Consider the following 22,508-nt stretch of genomic DNA (forward strand, 5'->3'; position numbering starts at 1 on the left):
TTTTTATTCACCTGGGTGTCCTTTTTATTGAATTTTTTTATATTTCAAAAATTACATCTCCTTTCTCCACCGTATCTCTGTTCTATACATGTATGTAATAAGCTGCAATGGATGACACAATGATGTTTTATCAAGTGGTTTTAGCGATATTTCACGTCATCATATCGCCCTCGCTCTCACCCTGCGGAAAACGTCGTGTATTTCAGTTTGGCTGTCGAGTTTCGTTTCGTAGGTATTGTAAAACAATGCCGCGTGAGTATTGTTTTTGAGGAGGTAAAACGGGGTGTAAAGTAGAGAAAGATGGATGCCTTAGGTGTACACGAGAGAAGGATACGCGAGAACTCGTCGTACTATACGCTGACGAGAGAGGCTTTCAAAATATGTACCTTTAACTAGTATTCTGCCAATGTAATAGACTGGATGAGGTGCTCGGTACTACGTGCCTGCTTCTTGCTGAGGCATATACTCGTACACTCGTACACACATAATGTTGCTGGGAAATTAGGAAGGAATACGAATGGCCTTACAGTAGTAATAATGCTAAAAGCCGTAGTTATTTTCTTTTCTTCGTGTCTGTACGCTTTGATGCGTGTGTTATTCAACATTTAAAGGGAAGGATGTCGTAGTCGTCGTAGTCGTAGTCGTTGTACGAAATAGACGAAATAAGTCTCGCGAATATGAAGGAGGCGGCGTAGTAGGTACTGTATATATATATACGACATTGTATTGTGCAAAACTTTGCCATCGTCGAGGCTCATTGTTGGCGTACATGATGTTGGCGAAAGTACCTAGAAAAGCTGCTCGCACACCGTTGTTAAAACTTTAGCCATTTTAAGGTGAACGAAATTCGGTATTTTATTCGTTATTGTAATAACGAAACTCATCACGTATTACGCGTCTAATAAAAGCTAACACCCGTTACCCTGTCTTACCCCCCCCCCCCGGCCACAGTACAGCTCGGTTTGCGTGAATATTCGCGTATTTTGGGCGAGTTCTCCGCTCTCGGCGTTTATTATTTTTCTTGCTGCAGCTGAAACCAAAGCTAACGTAAGGTGTCGACCGAGTATAACTTTCGACCGCCAAGTACTACTGATACTCCTGGCGCAGAACAGCCATATTGTGATTTAGTATAAAATTGCAAAAATAACTCATCGCCTCGTATAACTATCCGGGGTAGAAAAAATGCGAGTTTTTAGTTCGTTGGAAGAAATATGATATTTACAGGGTGTTCTGTAAAGGCATTCAATCTTCAGCGCAGGTGTTGGCATATTTTTAAGATTTACTGGAGAAGAATATCACTTGCTAATTTGGGAAATAATTACAAGACATACTCATTGGAGACGAAATGATTGAAAAATCGTTCAAAAATATGCCAGCATGCAACATTTTAGATGTTAAATTTCATTTTAGATTTTTTGCGATTTTTTGAAAATTATGATTTAGCTCATTTCTCATTATAAAGTAAAAGTTTGACGGAATAATTAAGAAATAGAAGCTGATTTTTCTGGTATCAAGTTTTGAGAAATCTTGAAGCCTTTTTTTAAAAAAATCTATTTATTTCACTATCTGACTTGCACCAATAAATATAAGTTTACAACTAATTAATCACAGTGCAATATTATACAAAATAACTTCACATATCAAAAATGTGTTGCCTTTTAAGGCAATGGGTGTTCTATGCAACAATGCAACATCAAGCAGGACAATGGTCTCTATATTAGGGTGGTTGTGCAGCCATCTGGTATACCTAAGTTATGCCATGGTTTTCCTTTCAATGTTGAAGCCTAAGGAGGATTTTTGAATTTTCTAGTTCTTGCAAAATACCTACCTTGAAAGTATGGATTTGAAGAAACAAAAACAAATTTTGAAAATTTGTGCCTTGGCTTTATTGTTTTTTAATGAAGTTTTTTGAAAATTAGAAAATCTGAAATTCTGCTTACTTCAAAATTTAAAAACTGCTAAAATTAGTCATTTTAAAAATTTTAAAAAGTCTAACATAATGTTAAGAATTGTTAGTGATGTTTAAGTTCTTAAGTGTCAGACTCAATATCTGAAAATTCAGTTAGGTAAATGTTAATCACATATTCAGAATGTCAGAAATTCTTAATTTCTTTTCCAAGTTATTCAAAGTCCGATGTAATTGTTGGAGTTGACTTTTTTTCAAGTTTTTCAGAAATTATCCACTAAGTACCTATCTATTAATTTACCAAAAAGTACCATTTTAGCTTGTCAAAAAGTCAAAAACTACCACTAATTTACCAAAAATTCACAAATTCCTTACCAGTTACCATTAATTCATTAATAATTACCATATTAACAGTAATTTACCAAAAATTATTAGTAATTACCTACCAGATATTTTCTAAATATTGCCTGTAATTTACAGTAAATTTACTAATGATTTACGATTAATTATAACCAATATTTTATCAGACTACTAATTAATTAACCAATATTGCTTGTCTACAGTAAATTACTCATAATATAATTTTTCGTACCAGTTATTATTATTAAAATGTTTTCTTTGATTTTAAATTGAAAGAAAAAATTGAAAATTACTTACTTGTTTCAAGTCCTCAATGTCGTCACTGGTTGAAGTATGTTGATGTTGTTACTACCAAATAGCAGTAGCACTAAGCATTGGAGAAAATCTCATCAGTGTTCGTTGTTATCTTGTCCTCCTTGTCCACACATTTTTCTATTTTTATAAAAAAATAAAACAAACAATAAGCTGAAATGAAATTTGATGAGCCCAGTGAACACGCGATGCGAAATAGCATCAATCACAAAATCACCACACCTATAGTTCACTTGTTGAATTCAACATATTGATTTTTTGAATCTTCTGTATCAGATCAGTACCAGTGAACATGGTACTGAAACATTAGCGTCTTTTCTTATAAAAACCACTCTGAACAGCAAAATAACATAATCTAAGTAAATTTAGTCTTATTTTCACTTTCAGGGTCGATGTTGCCACCTCAGCCATTCTTCTTTTTAAATAACGCAGTTAATAAAAACTTCAATAAAAACCGCGATACAAAAAGGCACCCAGTTATAGAGCTTAAGTATCTATACCTAATTATGTAAAAATTTATCAAACATTTAGGAAGACTGTTAGTGTGTGTGTGTAGGATGCATCCAGTTCTGGGGTTTTAAATGAGAGCACTTTGAGGGTGGGCTCTTCTGGCTCTTCCACACACTTTAGCAAGGACAAGTTTTTGGAGTCCAGTTCTATATTGACAACCATACTGCTGTCTCATCTATAAATATCACATACTATAGCTTCACCGATTGCTATTCCATTCTTACAGGTCTGCAACAGTCATGAAAAGTAAAATTACCTATCTACTAATAATTTACAAGAAATTACTAATTATCAAATTTACTAAAAAAACATCTACCAATATTTTGCCAGAAATCACCAGTAAGTTAATTAAAATTACCACTAATTCATCAAAAGTTACCAGTTACTTACAGTAAATTTCTTTAAATTTCGGTTTAAATGATCGGTTATTTTTGATAGACTATAGCTATAGTCAGCGGTAATTGTTGATAAAATTAAATGGTGGTAATTTTTGGTGAATTACTGGTAAGTGTCAATGAAACACTAACAATTTTTAGTAGATGAATAATCTGATAATTTTTTGTAATTTACTTACTACTATGTAGTACATATTTTTTTTTTTTTTTTGCAAATTAATAGTATTTTTTGGTAAATTACCAGGAAGTCATTTTTAGAAAATACCAGTTGGTAACGTTCGATAAATTATTAGTAGGTAATTTTTTGGTAAATTACTACCTAGGAATTTTTGGGAAATTCCTGGTAATATTCGGAATTTGGTAGCACTACTTCAGTCAGACTCTTGGGCACAAACAACATTTTTATGCAATTTTTTCAATTGTAGAGGACCTTACGCTTGTAAAATTTTAAACGCGCTGGGTTTTATTTTTCGATATTTGGTAAATTTTTTGAAAATTTGAATTTGTTAGCTGGAATTTCATTGAATATTCTATTTTCAAACCGCTCTAATAAATTGTTTGCTGTTTCGGGTTGTTCTTAAGCCTCCAGTAGATATTTGGGTGTTTTTGTTCTCAAGTAAATCTCGAAACAGCTCGAACGAAATTCAGCATGCATGCTTCTAGGGTGATCTTTCCAAATCCAGCTGGAAGATCAAAATATTCGGTGGATGCTCCATTGCTCCAGAACGATTTGAAGCTTCGACTAGTCAATATGTAACTTGCTGAAAGAAAGACGATCACTTACTTCAATGTACAACAATTACAATGAGTAATACAAAGAAAACTTTGATTTTATAACGTTTTCTCATTTCTTGCATAGAATCTTTGTCATCTTGAGTTGTTATGTTTTTGGTGATGAGTATCAAAATACAAAAAGTACAACAACTTATCCGCGAGTTCACAGTGAACACGATCTAACGTTGCATTGGCGATTGACCCGATGAAGTTCGCTGATTTTTCTCTCGAATATCTTCTGAAAATGTTAATGATATTCTGATATATTTTAGAAACACCCTATTACAATGTGCTAAAAGGAAACACCGTAGTAAAATGGGAAAGTACCTAGTACCTTTCGCTAAAATTACAAAAACATGGCGAATTTTTCGAACCCAAAAATAAACTTGGAATGTAAATCGATGGAAATACGTGTTTTTTTTTTTCATTCTGCACCAGAATCTGGTATTGGTAAATACCATCCGAACGTACGTACTGTTTGACTACATTATATCTATATCTATTTATCTACTCCCACACTCGTATGTGTATGGGAACGAGGTACATATGTAAGTAGGGTAAACTATGTAATTGATTTAATTCGAAATTTATACTGGTACGGTGGTTGGTTGGTTGCATCGAGAGATAGAGAGAGGAAGACTTTCAAGTGAATGATAATAACGTTAGTATTACGCTATCGTGTGGTTGAGATTACTTTAACATGCTAATTTGAACGATAATACGGCGAAATGAAAGCCAATAATTACGCGAGAAATTCGTTTAAATTCCGATGAGATTTACTCGCTGATGCTGTTGAGAACTCGACTTCGACTTTTATAACTTTTCGAATCCACGTTCATCGTCGAGACTCCGAGAATTATTATAACTTCGTTCTCGTGTCGTCGTCCCGTCGTCGTCGTCGTCGGTGGTATCGTTTTAAAAGGTCGGATCGGATATTTCATTTTACTCGAGTAATTTACCTACATACTTGCGAAGAGTAATTGGTATCATTTTGTGAGTGTTATTATACGATCACGATGCGGTGGTATAGGTGTAGGAGGTAATAGCTTTGAGATGATGAGTCTCTAATGCTCCGTTTTTTGATTTATTATTCATTGCTGAAGTGTGGTGGGGAGGGTGGCTGAGGCTACAGATTTTTTGAGTTTCTGCTCTAGCTTTTCAAGACGTATAAATATCAGAGATGAGATCATAAATAGATGTTGGAAAGGACACTATTTGTTCAAGTAAAATTATGTTTTTTTTCGTTTTTCTCCAAAATATTTGACACAAACGAGGAAAACGTAACCTCGTATTTTCAACCTCCTCATCCCCTATTTCTGTTGACTTGCTCAGTAAATTCACGTTGGGTGTGCCCTTCAAATTAAAAAAAAAGTCCTTTATTGTTCCTTGATCTCTCATTGCGTGCACTTCCTTCTTGAGATGTTGATCTGGGTAAAGATTTGAAATGATATACTTACTTTTAATTCATTTTCAATTTGTCTTCAGTAATATTTGTACGGTTGTTTGAAGGTTTTTTTTCTCCAGATTTTTACTTCTGCACGAATACAGATCGTAGAAGTCTTTTTCTCTAGTTTTCTGTGGATTCTTTAGGCTTTAGCTAAATTTTTATCCTTTTAGAGTGATAGTCCAGGAATTTTAGATGAAATGAGAGGATGTATTCGGACTAATTCCTACAAAAGGTTTTTTTGTGGGATCCTGTGGTGGAAGGGGTTCTATTCAACTGTAGGTATAGGTACTAAAAGTCTCAATTTTCAATATAACTGTTTATTTCCAGATACAAATAAAATTGTGTTTTTTCCTTTCTTCTCTAAAGTATTTGCCACAAACGAGGAAAATGTAACCTCGTATTTTCAACCTCCTTGTCCTCTATTTCCGTTGTCTTCTTCAGTAAATTCATCCGTTGAGTGTGCCCTTCAAATTGAAACAAAGTCTATTATTGTCCCTTGATCTCTCTCATTGTGTGCACTTCCTTCTTGAGGTGTTGATCTGGGTAGAGATTTGAAATGATATACTTACCTACTTTTAGTTTATTTTAGATTTTTTCAATTATTGTTCTGCTATTAACTGCTTCTGTGGAGGGTTTTCCCTTTCTCCAGGTTTTTGACTTTGCGACGGAGACAGACCATAGAAGTTTTTTTCTCTAGTTTTCTGTGGATTATTTAGGCTTTAGCTAATTTTTTTCCCCTTTCAGAGTGAGTAAAAAACCCAAAATTAAAATTTAATTTTCAAGATTGCGGTCAGTCAAGTTGATTACATATTTTAAGTAAAACTTTTGTGATGTAGCCAGGTTCTTGAAGAAATTTGTATCCATACTTTTTGAAATAATTCGAATTTTAATGTTCACGCAACTTTGAGAAATTTTTCATTGAAAAAAGTTTCATTTTAGTTTTCAAGATTTTTATGAATTATTCTTTGAAAGATTTTGAGGTTTAGAAAAATGATTATATTTCTTATGAAACAGTAGGTAAGTGATCCTTTCAAAATGGAGTAAAGTAACCATGCAAGTTTTGTGTGAAATGAATGAAAATGCATTTCAAATTCAATCTTGACCTCTCAAAACAACAGTTTTTCAAAAAATGTGTAGCTTTTCTGAAATGTACAGAATGATTTTAACCTTCTGTGTAATCAGCTAGAAATTAGGTTTCCATTTTTGAGAATTTCAAACTGGAAACACGTAAAGCAAAATGAACACTTTGGCAAAGAATTGAAAACGATGAAATCAGTGATAATTTTTCAGTGATCTGCCCGTCTGATTCCCACAATTACACTGTTCTCAGAAACACTGATTCGGCCATTTTAAATGATACCTACAGATGTTCGTATTTTTCTGACAATGAGGTGTTCACTTTTATCTGGAAATCACGCTTCTTGAGGAGGCGCTCTGACTGGAATTTGCTGAAACATTGGATTTGTGGGTTGAGTGCTTCGGAAGCAGTCAAAACCCAAGTTTTCAGCTCTTCAGATTAATTTTTAAATCTTCGATGGAATTTCGATTAAAAGCAATGAGGAAAATTGACATCTTATCAAAGGCTCTTTTTTGTAGGTTTTTAAATTTTTTATACCTATTTTGATAATTTTATGATCCGAAATGAATATTTTTACTTACTTGATTGTAAAAAAATGTTACTTAGTGAAGAAAAGCACAAATGTTTGATCGAAAAAATGTTTTCCAAGTGCTTAATAATAGGTAAAAAATGAAAAATTTGATTCACATCAGAAATTGCTCAACTTCTATTTCTCTCTCTTACAGAAGAACTGTTTTAAACTGACACTCTCAGATTTAAAAGAAATGAGCTGGATTGAAAGAGCATATCCTTAAACCCTCGTAGCTAAAATTTTAGATGCTGAAGTTCATATTTGAATTTTTAGTAAATGTTTGAAAATTTAACAAATTCAAAAAAAATATTTTTAAGGCAATTTCCAAACATTTTATTTCTTGATACTAAATGAACCTGTCTGAATAATGGTCTGATTTCAAACGCCATTCCTGGGGGGGGGGGGGTGTGGGAGATCATGCGTTTGAGGCCATTCTGAAGCCGTCAGTGAGTTCTCAATTTTCTCTGAAAATTTCAAATTGCTCTAAATGGGGTAAAAATGATTTTCTGGTAACAACCTAAAATGATCCAAAGGGTGTCTGATGAGCACCAATCGAAATAGGTGCTATAGATCATTTTTATTTCTTCAGAGCACTTGAAAATTTCAGGAAAAAAATTCTAAAATACATATTTCTCGTTCTATCTCTACAAATCAAAAAAACAAAGATTAATCAAACGATTTCAAAAAATGAAAAAAAAAAAAATACTTACGAGAGCATCGTCTCAAACATTCGACATTATAAAATAGCACGGGGTATGTTTGGAAGAGTCATTTCTACGTGTATATAGAATGTCGCCTTTGGCATTGTTTAAATATCGAACTTTATCGAGGTCATTGATCCGCCCTTTTTTCCCGTCGTCTTTATGTTATCGAAGAGTTGTAGAAATGTCGCGACGAAGTGTATGTTTTGGTGGCGTGTTTTTTTCTCGTGTTGTCGTGTTTTTCTATATGACTAATGAAAAATTTTGCGACTATACGATGACGATAGTACGATGGTACCCGGCGATGACACTTGTAAGGAAATTTGTTACAACGCGAACGACAGCATAACTATAATGTGGTTACTTGAAAATAGAGATAGGTATCGAATGATGGGAGGGCATGAAAGAGGGGAGGGGGTCGAATTTATGTATAAGCATACGTCGAAAAACTATAGCGTACCGTTTGTTATATAAGAAGAGGTATTTAGTTGGTTGCAAAATATATACCTTGAAGGGGTACAAATACGTACATACCGTGTAGAAAGGATGTTATCGTCATTGAGGAGGAATAACGCGTCGAGTGTGTATAAAGATATACAAGAGAAAAGGCACGAGAAAGAAGAGTACGAACAAAGTTAAAATACAATGTGCAAGGTTTAAATGTCGAGTACGTAAACGAGAAATTTCTGGCGTAGATGGCGATGAAGAAAACGAACGAACGAGCGATGGTGATGATGATGACGACGACGATGAAGAAGAAGAAGAGGAAGAAAAGTGAGGTACGATTCTAAATTGGCGCATATTATCAGTTTACTGGTGGTAGCTGGAGATGTTCGGTGTACGAGAGAGAGAAGTACGACGACGACGAGTATATAGTATACAACAAAACGAACGAGAAAGCTCGCCCAAGCAGATGAAAGCCGTTGCAAAAGTACGGAATTTATTTACAATTTAGGAGATATCTAAATTCTAACCGTCTTTTGTATCGGCTAGATGGGGCAAGCGGAGGCGCAGGCAACGCTAAATTTCATTTTGTAAAGCAACCGTATATACTGTACACTGTGCAGTGTCTGGGGCGTCGACGAATAGCGATTTTATTTACAGTTCAGGGATTCCTAAGGATTTTCAGTTACGTTCTCTATATAGCGTTGCCGACGAGCGACGAGCCGCCGAGCGAAAGAGTTAAGCTTCTCTCTGGCATAGCAAATCGGATCCGAGAGGCTTAAGTAAAAAGAGTAAATATGTTGGTAAACACGAAAAGGTCTCATGTAATAGCAAATCCCAACCATTAACCTGTTTATTAACCAGTTTTTTTCCACCCCTACATACTATTCCATCTCACTCACCCCCTTACACCAATTTGTGTTATTTTTGCACCCCCTCGCACCCTTTGTACCCCAATTTGTGTTCGTGTGCATGTGGTGATGGACGCGCCGGTGTTTTGAGGCGCTCTGTATGTGATTGGGATTGAGGTTATAAACGAGTATTTTTTGATTTTCTTGTATTATAGAAATAGCTTATAGTTCCTACCAAGATGCTATGCATATTACCGCCATTTTGGGTGAATCGGTCGTATTCAACTGTCCAGTCGAATTCCCCGGAGATCATCCAGTTCCGTACGTTTTACAATGGGGCAAGAAGGTAGGAGAACCGGTATGCACAACAATTTTTCTACACGATTCATTTTTATCTAAGTGTAAGCCTGAAGCTTATGTAGTATTTTGATGTTTAGACGGCATTTCTATAGTTTTTTTTCTTTCTTTCTTTTTTAATTAAAATAAAAAAGAGTTTGGTTTTGCCGAGTTTACGAAGTATTAATTATTTTTATACTGACCATTAATTAATATATTTGCCTAGCTGCCAATGTACGAGTACGAATAAGTACTAATCTGCCTCTATTTATACTGTGTGTTCGGTAACAGATTTCGAATGGTTTGCCTGGCATTACAGCAACCTAAACTACACGAGTGTTGAATGGTTTGCCTATCTTACCAGTTGAAGGAGCATAACTCCTTGAATATTGCGGAATGGGTTAAATATTATTAGATCATTTTTCAAAATATCGAAAAGAGCTCGAAAATTCGAAAAGTTTTTTTTTCAGTTCAAGTCATCAAAATTGAAAGAGCTATGATTGATTTAAATTTTTCATAACGTTCCAGCGCCTTCAATTTTGAATGTAGGCAAATTGAATGCAACATTTTTTGTGGCGCTTTCAACATTCTACAAAAATGAATCAAGCTATATTTTGTTTGCCTATCTCGAAATTGAAGACCTCAGAGCACTTTGAAAATTTCAATCAATCAAAGCTCTTTTAATTTTGAAATTGAACTAGAATCAAAAAAGACCTTTTTGGTAATTTTGGCTGTTATTTTGAAGTGACACAATCACGTTTAACCCGCCCAAAATTTATGTATGTGTACTTGTATTCAAGAAATTCTGCAACTGCGATGAATCGACAAAGATTTCTCAATGTTTTCCCCTTCATTTTCTAGGATCGGCAAACTAACAGACACTGGTGTAGTTTGACTTCAAATTGCTGTATTAACTAGCGAATAATTATTCGATGCATGTAACTGGTCACGTGGTACAGTACTGAGTACGCCTCAAATGTCTTAATCATCTGTGCATCAACCTTATGGATGAATATTCGATCTGTGCCTGACTATTTAATGCCAACTTACAGGGTGTCCCTAAAATGTTTTTCATTTAAAGTTGAATGTATTGTCTTGCGTGGTAATTCATTTTCAAGACTTATATTTTTCAAAACGGTTTCTCAAAGATAGAACAAAACACGATTTTTTCATGAAATTGATTGGAAAGCATCATGCAATCGAGTGTTGAGCTTTCAACTTTTGCTTGAAATAGTTCAAGAGCAACGCCATTTGAGAAAAAACTGACCACCCTTTCCCTTTGCCTTTACCGGTGAAAAATTTTACGCACTACAATTTTATAGGAATATTAAATTTCAATTTTTCTTGTACATAAAAAAAATTGAATAAATCTTTGGTGATGATAAAAATAAACGGCTTGAGTCAATTTTTTTTACGTTTGCCTTGAAACCCGCGAAAGAAAGGCATCCTAAAAGATTACTTGCTCTTTATTAATAAAAATTTTTTATCACTTCAACATACGATTTTTCCTTATTTTTTTCTTTTTTTTCTTTAATGGAAAATAAAAATTTTTACCAAAATTTGACTTTTAAGAACAGAACTTTGAAAAATTTGTATACATCTCAATATTTTGCCAGATTTCAAGGAGCGTGAGAAAAAATTCATCAATTTCTAGCACTGTTAGAGTGCATCTAATATTAAAAAACGACTTTTTAGTAATTTTTCGTAAATTACTGGTAATTTTTGCGTTTTTTACTGATGATTTTTTCCTAAATTACCGGCGATTTTTCGAAAATTATTGGAAATCTTTGGTAATTATGGACAAATTCATGACAATTTTTGATGAAAATTACTGCTCACTATTTTTCGGTGAATTACGGGTAATTTTTGGTAAGTTACAAGTGATTTCAGGTAAATTACTGGTGATTTCTGGTAAATTACTGGTAAATTAATGGTAATTTCTGGTAAATTAATGGTAATTTCTGGTAAATTAATGGTAATTTCTGGTAAATTAATGGTAATTTCTGGTAAATTAATGGTAATTTCTGGTAAATTACTGGTAATTTTTGGTAAATTACTGGAATTTTTTGGTAAATTACTGTTAATTTTTGGTAAATCACTGGTAATTTTTGGTAAATTTCTGGTAATTTTTGGTAAATTTATGGTAATTTCTGGTAAATTACTTGTAATTATTGGGAAATTATGGAAAATTTCTGGTGATTTTTGGCAAGTTTTTGGTAATTTTTGGTTAATTATTGGTAATCTTTGGTAAATAACTTGTCATTCTCGGTAAATTAGGTATATGCCTTTTAAATTTTTGTGAATCGCTGATAATTTTTGGTAAAATATTCGTTATCTTCGGTGAATTGTCAAGTCATTTATGATAATTGATAAATTACCAGTTTTTTTTTTTTTTTTGGTAAATTACTAAAAATTTGTGATATACTTATCATTAGTATTTCCCTCCTTTCACCACCTCTTGAAAAGTTGTACAGACGTGAATTTTATTCTGTTTTGTGGTGAATTCTACTCAGACCTCTTAAATTTAATCCCCAAACCTAAGCCTTAAGACCAAATTTGAGCTAGGTATGTAGTTTTGTTAAAACTGTTTTGTCTGAAATGCTCTCAGAGTCCGATAATGAAAAAAAGTATGGAGAATTTGTCTAAAATTTATGAAAAAAAAGTATCTCCAGTACCCCGAAAAGGGATTTTATCACGGATCTTATCCTTGAATGCTGATAGCAGATATACAATTAGACAACAGCGCAGTCTTCCCTTATTGTAGGAAAAATCAAGCATGAAGATTAGTGATATTGTGCAGCTTAAAATTATTCCTATCTGAGAAGAGCAGACAGTTTTCTCCTTAATGGCTTTGTTTTTGAGATATTCCTATCAAAATTTAGAACGCTCATTTTCATTGACAAGTCAATTTTGTTGTTTCGAAAAGTGAAAAAGCTTTTTAGTTATTTTTAAAATCGTGCTTCGCTCAAGCAGTATTTTTTTTCCTTACTTAGTGCTTTATATTTTCTATAATTTTTGAGTTTTCTGAAACAATTTTTTGCAGAACGACTTCTCAAAATATTTATGAATGATTCATTGTCATAATCACTCTAGTAATTAATTAATGTCATCACTCATCAGTTTTCTGATTTTGTAAAAAAATTTATAATAGACTTTAAATTTTTATGACCTTTTAACGACATTTATGAAATTTTCAAACATCGATCTCTTTTACTCGACTTTTGAACTCTTGCAACAAAAAAAGACTAAAGTGACGAAGAAGAACTTTAATTGACGAGAGATTTCGACGAGCACGTTCGTATAGACGAAATTTTGCAAGTTACACGAACAAAACGTTTTACGTGGTTTTGGGCTCGAAAATCCGCCGAAATATTTAAATCCCTCTAAATTACCGTAGGTAGTCGTACGCCATGTAAGAAAATCCTCACACAGGAGGAGCTCGAATAAAGCATTATTTTTCATCATACATAAACGTTCCTTTTTTTATTTTCTCGGTTATACCTATATCTAAATCGTGTGCATTTTATACCTAGCGAGCTTTAAAACTCGCCTAAAATATTGTCGGATTTTTTTTGAAAATGTTTAAAATACGATTAAAAGGTAAGCTTTTTCGAAACGAGAAAAAGGAGAGAAAAAAAAGAAGAAGAGAACTTGGCAGTTAGAATTAATTCGCGAGAATATTCGGCGCGAAAAGCGTAGTTGTAAATGTAATTTACGAAAAACTAATTTATACTCGGAGAATACCTACTTTGAAGTTGGGGTTTTCATTATTTCATTTCCTCTTTTTCGCCAAATGCTATACTAAATGGTTTAAGTGTGAAAAATAATGATTCAGATGAAACGAGCGAAACGTCATGATTCGTGATAAAAGCCAAAGAGCTTTTTAATTTTACGTTGCGTGTGGTTATGTAAAAACCTATTTTTTATTTATTTATTTTTCTGTATTTACCTCTATCGAGTTTTTTTTCAAACTGTTGTATTTTTTTTAGAAAAAATAATTTCCAGCTTTTTATGTAGTTGGAACGTAGATCGAACTGGAACAAAGGAGTGTAAAATAAAAAATCGATCATTCCAGAATAAAGGATACTACCAGGCTTATTTTGCTGATAAAAATGATTCGTTTTATTTTCGCTATGTGCACCGTTATGTATTTTTTATTTTTATTTATTTTTAGTACGATAATTTGCCTGTTTTTTATTTCCTTTTTTAAAAGTAGTCGTATAAAGCAAAGTAGAGCGAATATTACGCTGCTATTTTTGTTTTATTTTTTTGTTTTTTAATTATTACATATATTTAGCATTTAAAAGTATATTCGTACGAATAATAATATGTTGAAACAAAATGAAATTTTTTTCGTGCAGTTTCCTGTTCGTACGAATATACTATTCGATCAGCGGAAATATTTTTTTAATTGGGAATTTTTTTTTGGTTTTCGTATAGGGTAAAAATATACCGATATTTATTTGGTATGAAAACTACCCGACGCACAGCGGAGAAGGATATGAAGGACGAGTGTCCAGGGTGACGGCGGATTCTCCTTATGGATTAGCATCTCTAAATTTAACTAATATTAAGGAATCGGATCAGGGTTGGTACGAATGTAGCGTCGTTTTTCTCAATCGTCCACCTAGCACGCAGAATAAGAATGGAACGTGGTTTCATCTGGATGTTCATGGTGAGTACAGATATCTGATTTATTTATTTTGAAGATATTCATATTTCAAAGAGGAGTGGGGCAATACCCAGGGATCAAATATGAGAAATAAATAGATATTCGAGGTCGAGACATCGAATTAATAAGAATCGATATGTCACTCCATATTTTTATTTTTTGAAATTTTTTTAAAAACTGGGGTACTGGAGGTTCTCTGAGGGGACATACCTATTGAAAGAATAAGGGATAAATTCAACTTGGTGTCACTCATAATTTTCAATTTTTTTGTATTTTTATAATTTATGAGGAGAGCATTGTCGAAAGGGATAAGGTAGAAAGGGACCAGATCAGAAATAAGCCAGTAATCAAACTCAGAAGTTCAGAAAATCGAGCATAGATACGTCTCACTAGTTTTCAATTTTTTTGGGCGTTTTTACCACATTTAAGGACATTGGATAGAAGTAGGGGGAGGGGGCATCAAAGCATCAAAGGAGCCGGATGTGATAATTAAGCTAATAATCAAATTCAGTACTTTCAAATTAGCAATAATCAGCGTGTTGCTTCCTTTGATTTTTTTTTTGAATTTTGATGAAAATAAGAGGGGAGGAGCACAGTGGTGCAGATGGTAAAATTTAGCCAGACAAACTCAGAGTTTTGCCTGTAAGAAGTCAAAACTTCGGTTCCATAGGTAGGTATTTGAAAGCGTTGATTTCATTTTTGTTCACAATTTGACTCCAAAATCCAAAATGACCTCTAGAGGGAGTCACAAAATTGAAATTTTCAAAAAATACGATTTCTGTAGCTTATTGATTTTATTTTTGATGATTATTTGACCCCCAAAACAAGAGGTATGTCCAGGAAATGAGTATAACATTCGAAGAATCTTGTAACTTCTTTTCTCTAGTGGGTTATTTTTTTATACTTACTCGATTGTTTTTCATGTCATCTAATTTTTTTCTCAGGATCACAGGGAGGAGGGGGACGGGGGTCTGCCCTTCTAAGGGCTATCAAGATCCCATTTTAAAATCAACATTCTTGTAAAGAAAATAGGAAAGGGCTTTCAACTTTTGTATTCGTGAAATTTGAGCTTTCTTTGTGAGAGTTCAAGTTTGATTTTTTCAACTTATACTACTCGTAATATTGCTGATTTTAAAACCCTATTTGCTAAGTTCAATTAGTGTTGAGGTACCATTACCCCTCAAAGCTTGATAGTCTCGTCTGAAACCACAGAAAATTACGAAGGCTTTTTTTCACCCTTGTCCTTTTAGAGCAAAATTGGAAGATGTGATTTCATTTCTGGCTCGAGTTGATACGAAATAGGCCTTAACCTTTTTCCGGAAACTTTTAGTAACGAGATTGGATTGTCATAACTTTTTTATTTTGATGTTTGTCTTCGAAAAAAATTCAAAATGTACCTATCAGTCTTTTAAAATCACATTTACGCTTTTGTGAGGAATCAGTGTCATCTTAGTTTACTTCTTTATAGCTAAAGAGTTTCTATGTCGGTTAAAAAAAAAAAAAACAATTCCACGCCAAATAAATTGTTGGTGTGGAGGGAGGTAAATATTTCAACCCTCTGAAAAATATTGAATTCGAGCTAAAAAAAATGGAGTAAAAGGCATCCAGTAATTCAATTAAGTAGATATTTACTTTCTGAAAAATTTTCTAAAATTTGAATTTTGCTCTTCTTCCATAAAAATTAAAATTATAAAGCTACTAAAAGTATCTTTTGGTTACTTTTTCAAAATTTAGGTTCCTAAATTTACCTTTTTTTTTCAATTTGAAAAAATTAATTTTTCCAAATTTTGGTTTTTATTTCTTTAAAGTTCTTGTGAGGAAAAATGAGAAGAAAAATCTCGTTTTATTCTTAAAATTTTTGAAAACCGTCTTTTTATGTGCAAACAATTCCAAAAAGGCCAACTTTAGGTGTAAAAATTGCCAAGTTCCTCCTAATAAAATTGTTCGTTTCGCTTTTTACCTAAAATTGCAAAATTCTCACTGTTTTGCTAAAAAATGCTTAAAATTTTCGTGATTTTTTTGCAAAAAATTTCCAAATTTTTCTCTTTAAAAATCACTCAGAAGTCTCAGTTTTACTTTTTGCCAAAAATTGTCAAAATAATATTTCGTTTTTCTCTTAAAAAAAAATTACGAAAAAATCTTATTCTTCGACAAAAATTTAAATTGCTGTATTGTCAAACTCTGGCTTTTTGCCAAAAATTACCCCGAACTTTCACTTTTTTTTACAAAAAATTTCCCCTTTTTTTTACCAACAATTGCAAATAGATCTCACTTTTTTGCTGAAAATTTTGGAAAAGTTTCAATTTTTGCTAAAAGCCATGCTTTTTGCTGGGATTGTCAGCGTTTCGCTTTCCACCAAAAATCAAAAAGTTTGACCCCCCCCCCCCCCCCGTTTCTCGAATCTCGATATTTTTCCAGAAATTGGCAAATATAGACTTGCCTTTCCCTAAAATTGTCAGTCTCGCTTTTTGTGGTCAATTGCTAAAAATTCTCACTGTTTTGCTAAAAACAGTCATGAAGTCCTTCATTTTTTTCCAAAAAGAAAATAATCTAACTTTTTGACAAAAATTACGATCAAGTGTTATTTTTTTCAATTTATTCTTTAAAGATTCTGTTTTTCGCAAAAACTCTTACTTATACAGTCTCGATCGAGTTCCTGCTTTGAAATGTTTTGCTCGATTTTCCAACTTTTTTGGTTACTTTTTCTAGATTTTTTGGTTACCAAAGTCGTTTTTTTTTTGGGGGGGAGGGGTGAGTACGAGCCCTGAAATTTGGTTTTTACAGTTTTGAACCATTTTAGAGCCCTCAGTTACAGATTTAGGGCATCACCAATTTGAATATCTTCTGATTGGAATGATTGGTAAAACTTCAAAATTATTTTCCCGGATTATGTACGAAAATTTTATCACCGATGATCATTTCTAATTGCAAGACCCTTATTGATAAAATGGACCATAATTCAAACACGTACAATTGTACCAAAAACCTACGTAAAAATTTTTAAAACGAGTACCAGATCAAAAAAATACGCTAGAGTGCCACAAATTCGTTCATTTTTCGAACAAAGTTTTTTCTCTTTCTCTCTCACGGAATAAAAAAGGCAACGAACGAGTGGAAAAACGCGAATCTGCAAACAGCTCAGCAGTTCAGGCGGCCTAAATCAAACATAAATCTAAATACGTACTAAAAACCCGGCCAAGGAAAAAACCTCGTCTATGGTACCTAATAAGCTCTCGAGGGAAATAAAAGTCAGGTGTTTTTGGCGCATTACGAAACTGAAAAATTTTACTATAAGAACACACACTCTCTCTCTCTCTCTCTCCGCGGTAGTCTGTACTCTCTTACTTACCCCCATTGCTCCCCTTTTAAACACACATATATGTAGAGGTACGTTTACAGGAACGTAACTCTCTTTCTCTGTCTGCTGCCTTTTATCTCTCTCTAGCTGCCCCAATTTCCTCATCGTTCGGTCGTCGTTCTCACAAAAGCCTTGCGGAGTAGTGGAATGGAAAGGTACTACCAGAGCTACACACACACACATACCCGTACGAGTATATATCCGCCGCACGCCGAATTGGTATCTATTACGTAGATATTTTCATTTCGTTTTTATTTTCCGTTACTACCGTCACTTTTGCACCATATTTTTTAAACGAAACTCATATTTTCGACGCGCCCGTAAACTACTCGCTATATCGTCGAGATGCGTTTTTATTTCATTTATATACTCTCTACCGCTATAGCGCCCTATACACGTTTTCGTGTTTCTCCCCCTAGAGTACCCTCCCCCTCCCCCACCTCTTGGGTGGGCTCACTCTTACACGCGCGTTCGCGTTTTCTTCTCTTTTCTCATCGCCCCCTCAATCATCCCTTGGTGATCGGCTAGGTACATTATACATATACGTATAGCTATCTTCTTCCTTAAAGTATAAATGTTGTTATTTTTATTTGGTAATATTTTATACGAGTTATTTAACAAATTTACGTCGATATAGCACGAATATTATTTTTTTACGGCTTCCAATATTATCTATACGTAGTTTAAACGCGCATACGTCACAAGATATTCTCTTTCTCTATTATTGCTGCGAGAATATGTCGGCGTACTCGATTTTTTCTCCTTAATAAATTGATTTTTATCGAATTTATCGCCTCGTTTAGACGAAATAAATGAAATTGAGTAGGCTATGAAAAATGAACGTCGTAGATGGCGCGTTAATGCGAGGTTCTCTGCTTCTGAGCGAGCTGACGTGAGCTGAGCTGAACAGAGTTGGAAATTGCAGAGCTTACTTTAGGGGGTTTTACGTTCAATCCTTTGAGATGTTACTTTTTGCAAATTTCAAATGCTCCATTTTATCTTTCAAATTGTAACAAATTTTTGAAAATTCAAAATCCTACATCAAAATTTGATCAAATTGAAGTAAGAAATTTAGATTTGATTTCTACATCATTTTTATTTTCCATAATTCACTCGTGATTTTTGAATTCTTCAGTTCTAGAAAAAACAAAGATTTAAAAAAATGAATTTTATCAGAACTGACAGAATCAGATTTTGAAAACCGCTCAAATTGATCTGAAAAGTCTCAAAAAACGATTTATTTGAGTTTGCGGAACTTGAATTGCAATTCAGCCTTTTTTTAATGCCAATTATTCTAGAACTAGAAAATTCTAGAAGTTTGTTGGCTGCTCTAAAACGCCTCAGAACTTTCACTTGATCGATTCTCCATTCGGGAGATTGAAAATAGGATGTACTTTACACCGAAATTTCAGTTTCTCGCTTCAATATTATCGAATTTTCATTTTTTCATTTAAAAAATAATGTCGGTTGGGAATTGGAATTTCTCTTTTCCTTCCCTTCCCCTTCACCTTCGGTAATCAGGCAACTAGAGACCTAAAATAATATGAATTGCCTGGAATGAATGCAACGCTATGAAGCAGTGGGCAATCCCCTCCCCCTCCCCTTCAAATCTTTTCATTTTTATCGAAAACGTGAAATTGTCCAATCACGACTCAGGAGTATCCAAAATGCACTTACACTCGAAATATGCACAGAAATTGTCCAAATTGTGGGTAAAGATAAACTCATTAAATACACATAGCTGGAAAATGAACTACAACTCGGTTTTTAGCTGCCATAGTTGATTTCTATTTTCCTAGCCTTCTGAAGAAATTCAAAAATGATAGAAAAATCGAAAATCTCGCTGGAAGTTCCAGAAAGGCGACAGAAATGATAGAATTTGGTTTAGAGGAGTTATTAATTTCAGCCTTTCAGAACTAATTTTCATCGTGTTTACTGAAAAATTGTACATATGTATTTACCTATTTGAAAAAATAAACAAACGATTTGAGAATCACCATTTTTGTATTTTCAAAAATTCGTCAAAAATCTAAAAAAATGAATTTGAACGGTTGAAATTTTGATTAAGTTATGGGGTTTTAGGGAATTTTCTTTCGAAAACTCTGATTTTCGTCCAATCGAAGGCGAGTATAATTTTAGTTTATTACTAATTGAGTCTTAATAACATGAATTGAGCTGTTGAATTTTTGACGAAATGTCAATTCTACTCGAGTAAGCTGCTGTTTTGTAGGTGTTTTTTTTCATGCCTAATACGAGACGAAAAATCGAATTTAAAAAATGGAAACTATAAAAAGTGATGGCATTTTTTTTCATCAAATAATCGTTTGAGTGAAAATTGGAGCACTTTGGAGGGGGGGGGGGAGGGAGGTTCCAACAATAGTGTACCCTATAACCAAAAAACTCTTGTTCGAATTGAATATTGATTTTTCAATTTTTGCTTTCGGATTTTTTGAATATTTGAATTTTTAATTTTGGAAAAAATCTTATTAATGATTTTGGATTTTGATTTATTTCATTTCAGTGTAGTGTAAAACAGAACAGAGAAATAGCAAAAATTAATCACTTTGGTTACTTACATAGAAAATTTTAGAAAAAAGAGGATATTTTTTTATCAAATCTGGGGAACCTTTTTGCCAGGTCCCCCGGACCTCGCTTGTTTAAAATCAATTTGAAACTTTTACCCATTTCTGTCTTATTGAAAATTAAAAAATTTAATTCCAAAAAATTGTTTTCTGGAAAAATTTACATCTTTTTTCAAGTTTTCATTCCTTGGAAATGAAAAAATATCTTTTACTATTTTGTATTTTCTTACACTTTTTGATCACCAAAAACTTGTACCTACCTACGTTATTGTTCTGTTCTTTTTTTCAAGAATTTTGGTTTATGAAAAAAAATTTCAAGGGTAATTAGTATACCTACGTTTAAAAAAAAAAAAATTGGAAAAAATTGTGACCTTTTTCCCAAAATTGAAATATCCGAAAAAATTGTCTTGATTTTGATTCTGAAATTAAACTTTGAATTTTTTTTTTGGAGGGGGGGGGTTGGTTTTTTTTAGTGAATTTTTGAGAACTAAAATTTGACCATTTTTTTCATCAAGAAAGAGTGAATTTTGACCAAACTGAGACAGAAAGTTGAAAATTGATTGCTTAAAGATACAATACTAAACACCCCGTACAACGCTACCCCTTCAATTTTTTGGATCGACAAACCTATTCACATTTGTGTAGTTTAGGTTGCGTATTATCAGGAGAACTTCAAACAAAACACCCCGCATAATTTTTTTCGAGTTTTTCTTTGTATAATTTTTATGAAATTTCGATTGCATCATTAGTAATGATTCATTACTTTGTATAAAAATTAAAATTAATTGTAAATTCACAACGGTCAACTAAGTATCTACTATCTAACCATTGAATTCGTATAATTTTTTGAATCAAGTAAATAATACAAAAATTAAATTTTACGATTAATTTCACAAATTGATTTTTCGCCTCGATACGTACGAGGGTAGGTACGTAACGTAGGTACTCGAGTAAGATACGTCAAAACGACGACACGTCGAGGTATTCGAAAGAGCTGTAGTAACGGAAAAAGAAACGAACCCGAAAAGAAAAACAATAATCAAGTCGAGGAAATTGAAAATTCTTCGTAACAAAACTTATTTCCAACATTTTTTCAACATTTCATAACCTTTAATTATCTTTTTTCTTGCTTGATTTCCAACCGTGGTGTAGTAATAAACTACTTCTGTAATTCTTTTCAAAACTTTCGTCATATTCTAGTTTCAATTTTTCTTCTTCTTTCTGCGCGTGAGTTTGTTTATTTTTCGTTTTATTTTTATTATTTTCTTTTAATTTCGTGGAAAACGTAAATTGAATCGTATAGCAATCGGATCAATAACGACCTACGCACTTATTATTATTGCACGATCCGCTCCCCTGTCCCCTGCAATATTTTAGGTTGGTTTAGATTTTCCATTTTCGGGCTAATTCTTGGGTGAAAATTATACCTCGAAATACTGGCAATGGAAATCTGGTTTACTTTGCATTGAAAAATTTTGAGAACTTTTTTGTTCAAATCCAGTATTAATTCTTAGTTGTGAGGATGGAACTGGAGGTTGATGTTAAATGTTCCATTTTGTAACTTCGGTAAAACTCATGTTGACCCCCCCCCTCACCTCATTTTCTCCAGTGGTTGAAGTACTTAGTTTTGTTGAATTTATAATAACGCAAGTTGCATTTTTCATATGTTCACAGCTCCGCCTCGATTCGTGGTCACGCCGGAAGAGATAATCTACGTGAATTTGGGCGATGCGATTATACTGAATTGCCAAGCCGATGGTACGCCGGCCCCGGAGATCGTCTGGTTCAAGGATGAACATCCAGTCGATCCTTCAACGACGACCGGCATCTTCAACGACGGTACCGAGCTCAGGATATCCAGTATAAGGCACGAAGATATCGGAGATTATACGTGTATCGCTCGCAATGGAGAAGGACAGATTAGTCACACGGCTCGAGTCATTATAGCTGGTAAGTGGTGCACCCTCTCTTCGTAGAAAGGACTAATAGTAAGGAGAGGAGGCGTAGGCGTGCCCATGTTTATGGTAATGTGGATTTGACGTCTCGGCTGCTGAGGGCTGATGGGTATAAATTGCAACATTTATAATTATACGATACGCGATTAATACCTAAACCCTTGAGCAACGTCGAAGGATACGGAGGACGTGGGTCAGCGAGGAAATGCAATCGGATATTTTAATTAAGTAAACGTCATATTGTATAGAGATGGAG

The 22,508-nt window shown here is 33.6% G+C and overlaps 1 protein-coding gene across 10 annotated transcripts in view; it reads left to right on the forward strand.

The window, feature by feature from the left end:
• The window catches only part of tutl (turtle), a 327,343-nt gene that overhangs the window by 283,066 nt on the left and 21,769 nt on the right, over positions 1-22,508 (forward strand). For 9 of the 10 annotated variants that reach the window (XM_065357958.1, XM_065357962.1, XM_065357961.1 and 6 more), the window contains 3 exons: positions 9,565-9,707; positions 14,126-14,360; positions 21,972-22,247. In XM_065357958.1, coding sequence (XP_065214030.1) covers positions 9,565-9,707; positions 14,126-14,360; positions 21,972-22,247 — 654 coding nt within the window. The remainder of the gene's footprint in view (positions 1-9,564; positions 9,708-14,125; positions 14,361-21,971; positions 22,248-22,508) is intronic. The other variant, XM_065357963.1, reaches the window with a different exon arrangement.

Source organism: Planococcus citri, chromosome 3 (genome assembly GCF_950023065.1).
Source record: "Planococcus citri chromosome 3, ihPlaCitr1.1, whole genome shotgun sequence".
Taxonomy (NCBI): domain Eukaryota; kingdom Metazoa; phylum Arthropoda; class Insecta; order Hemiptera; family Pseudococcidae; genus Planococcus; species Planococcus citri.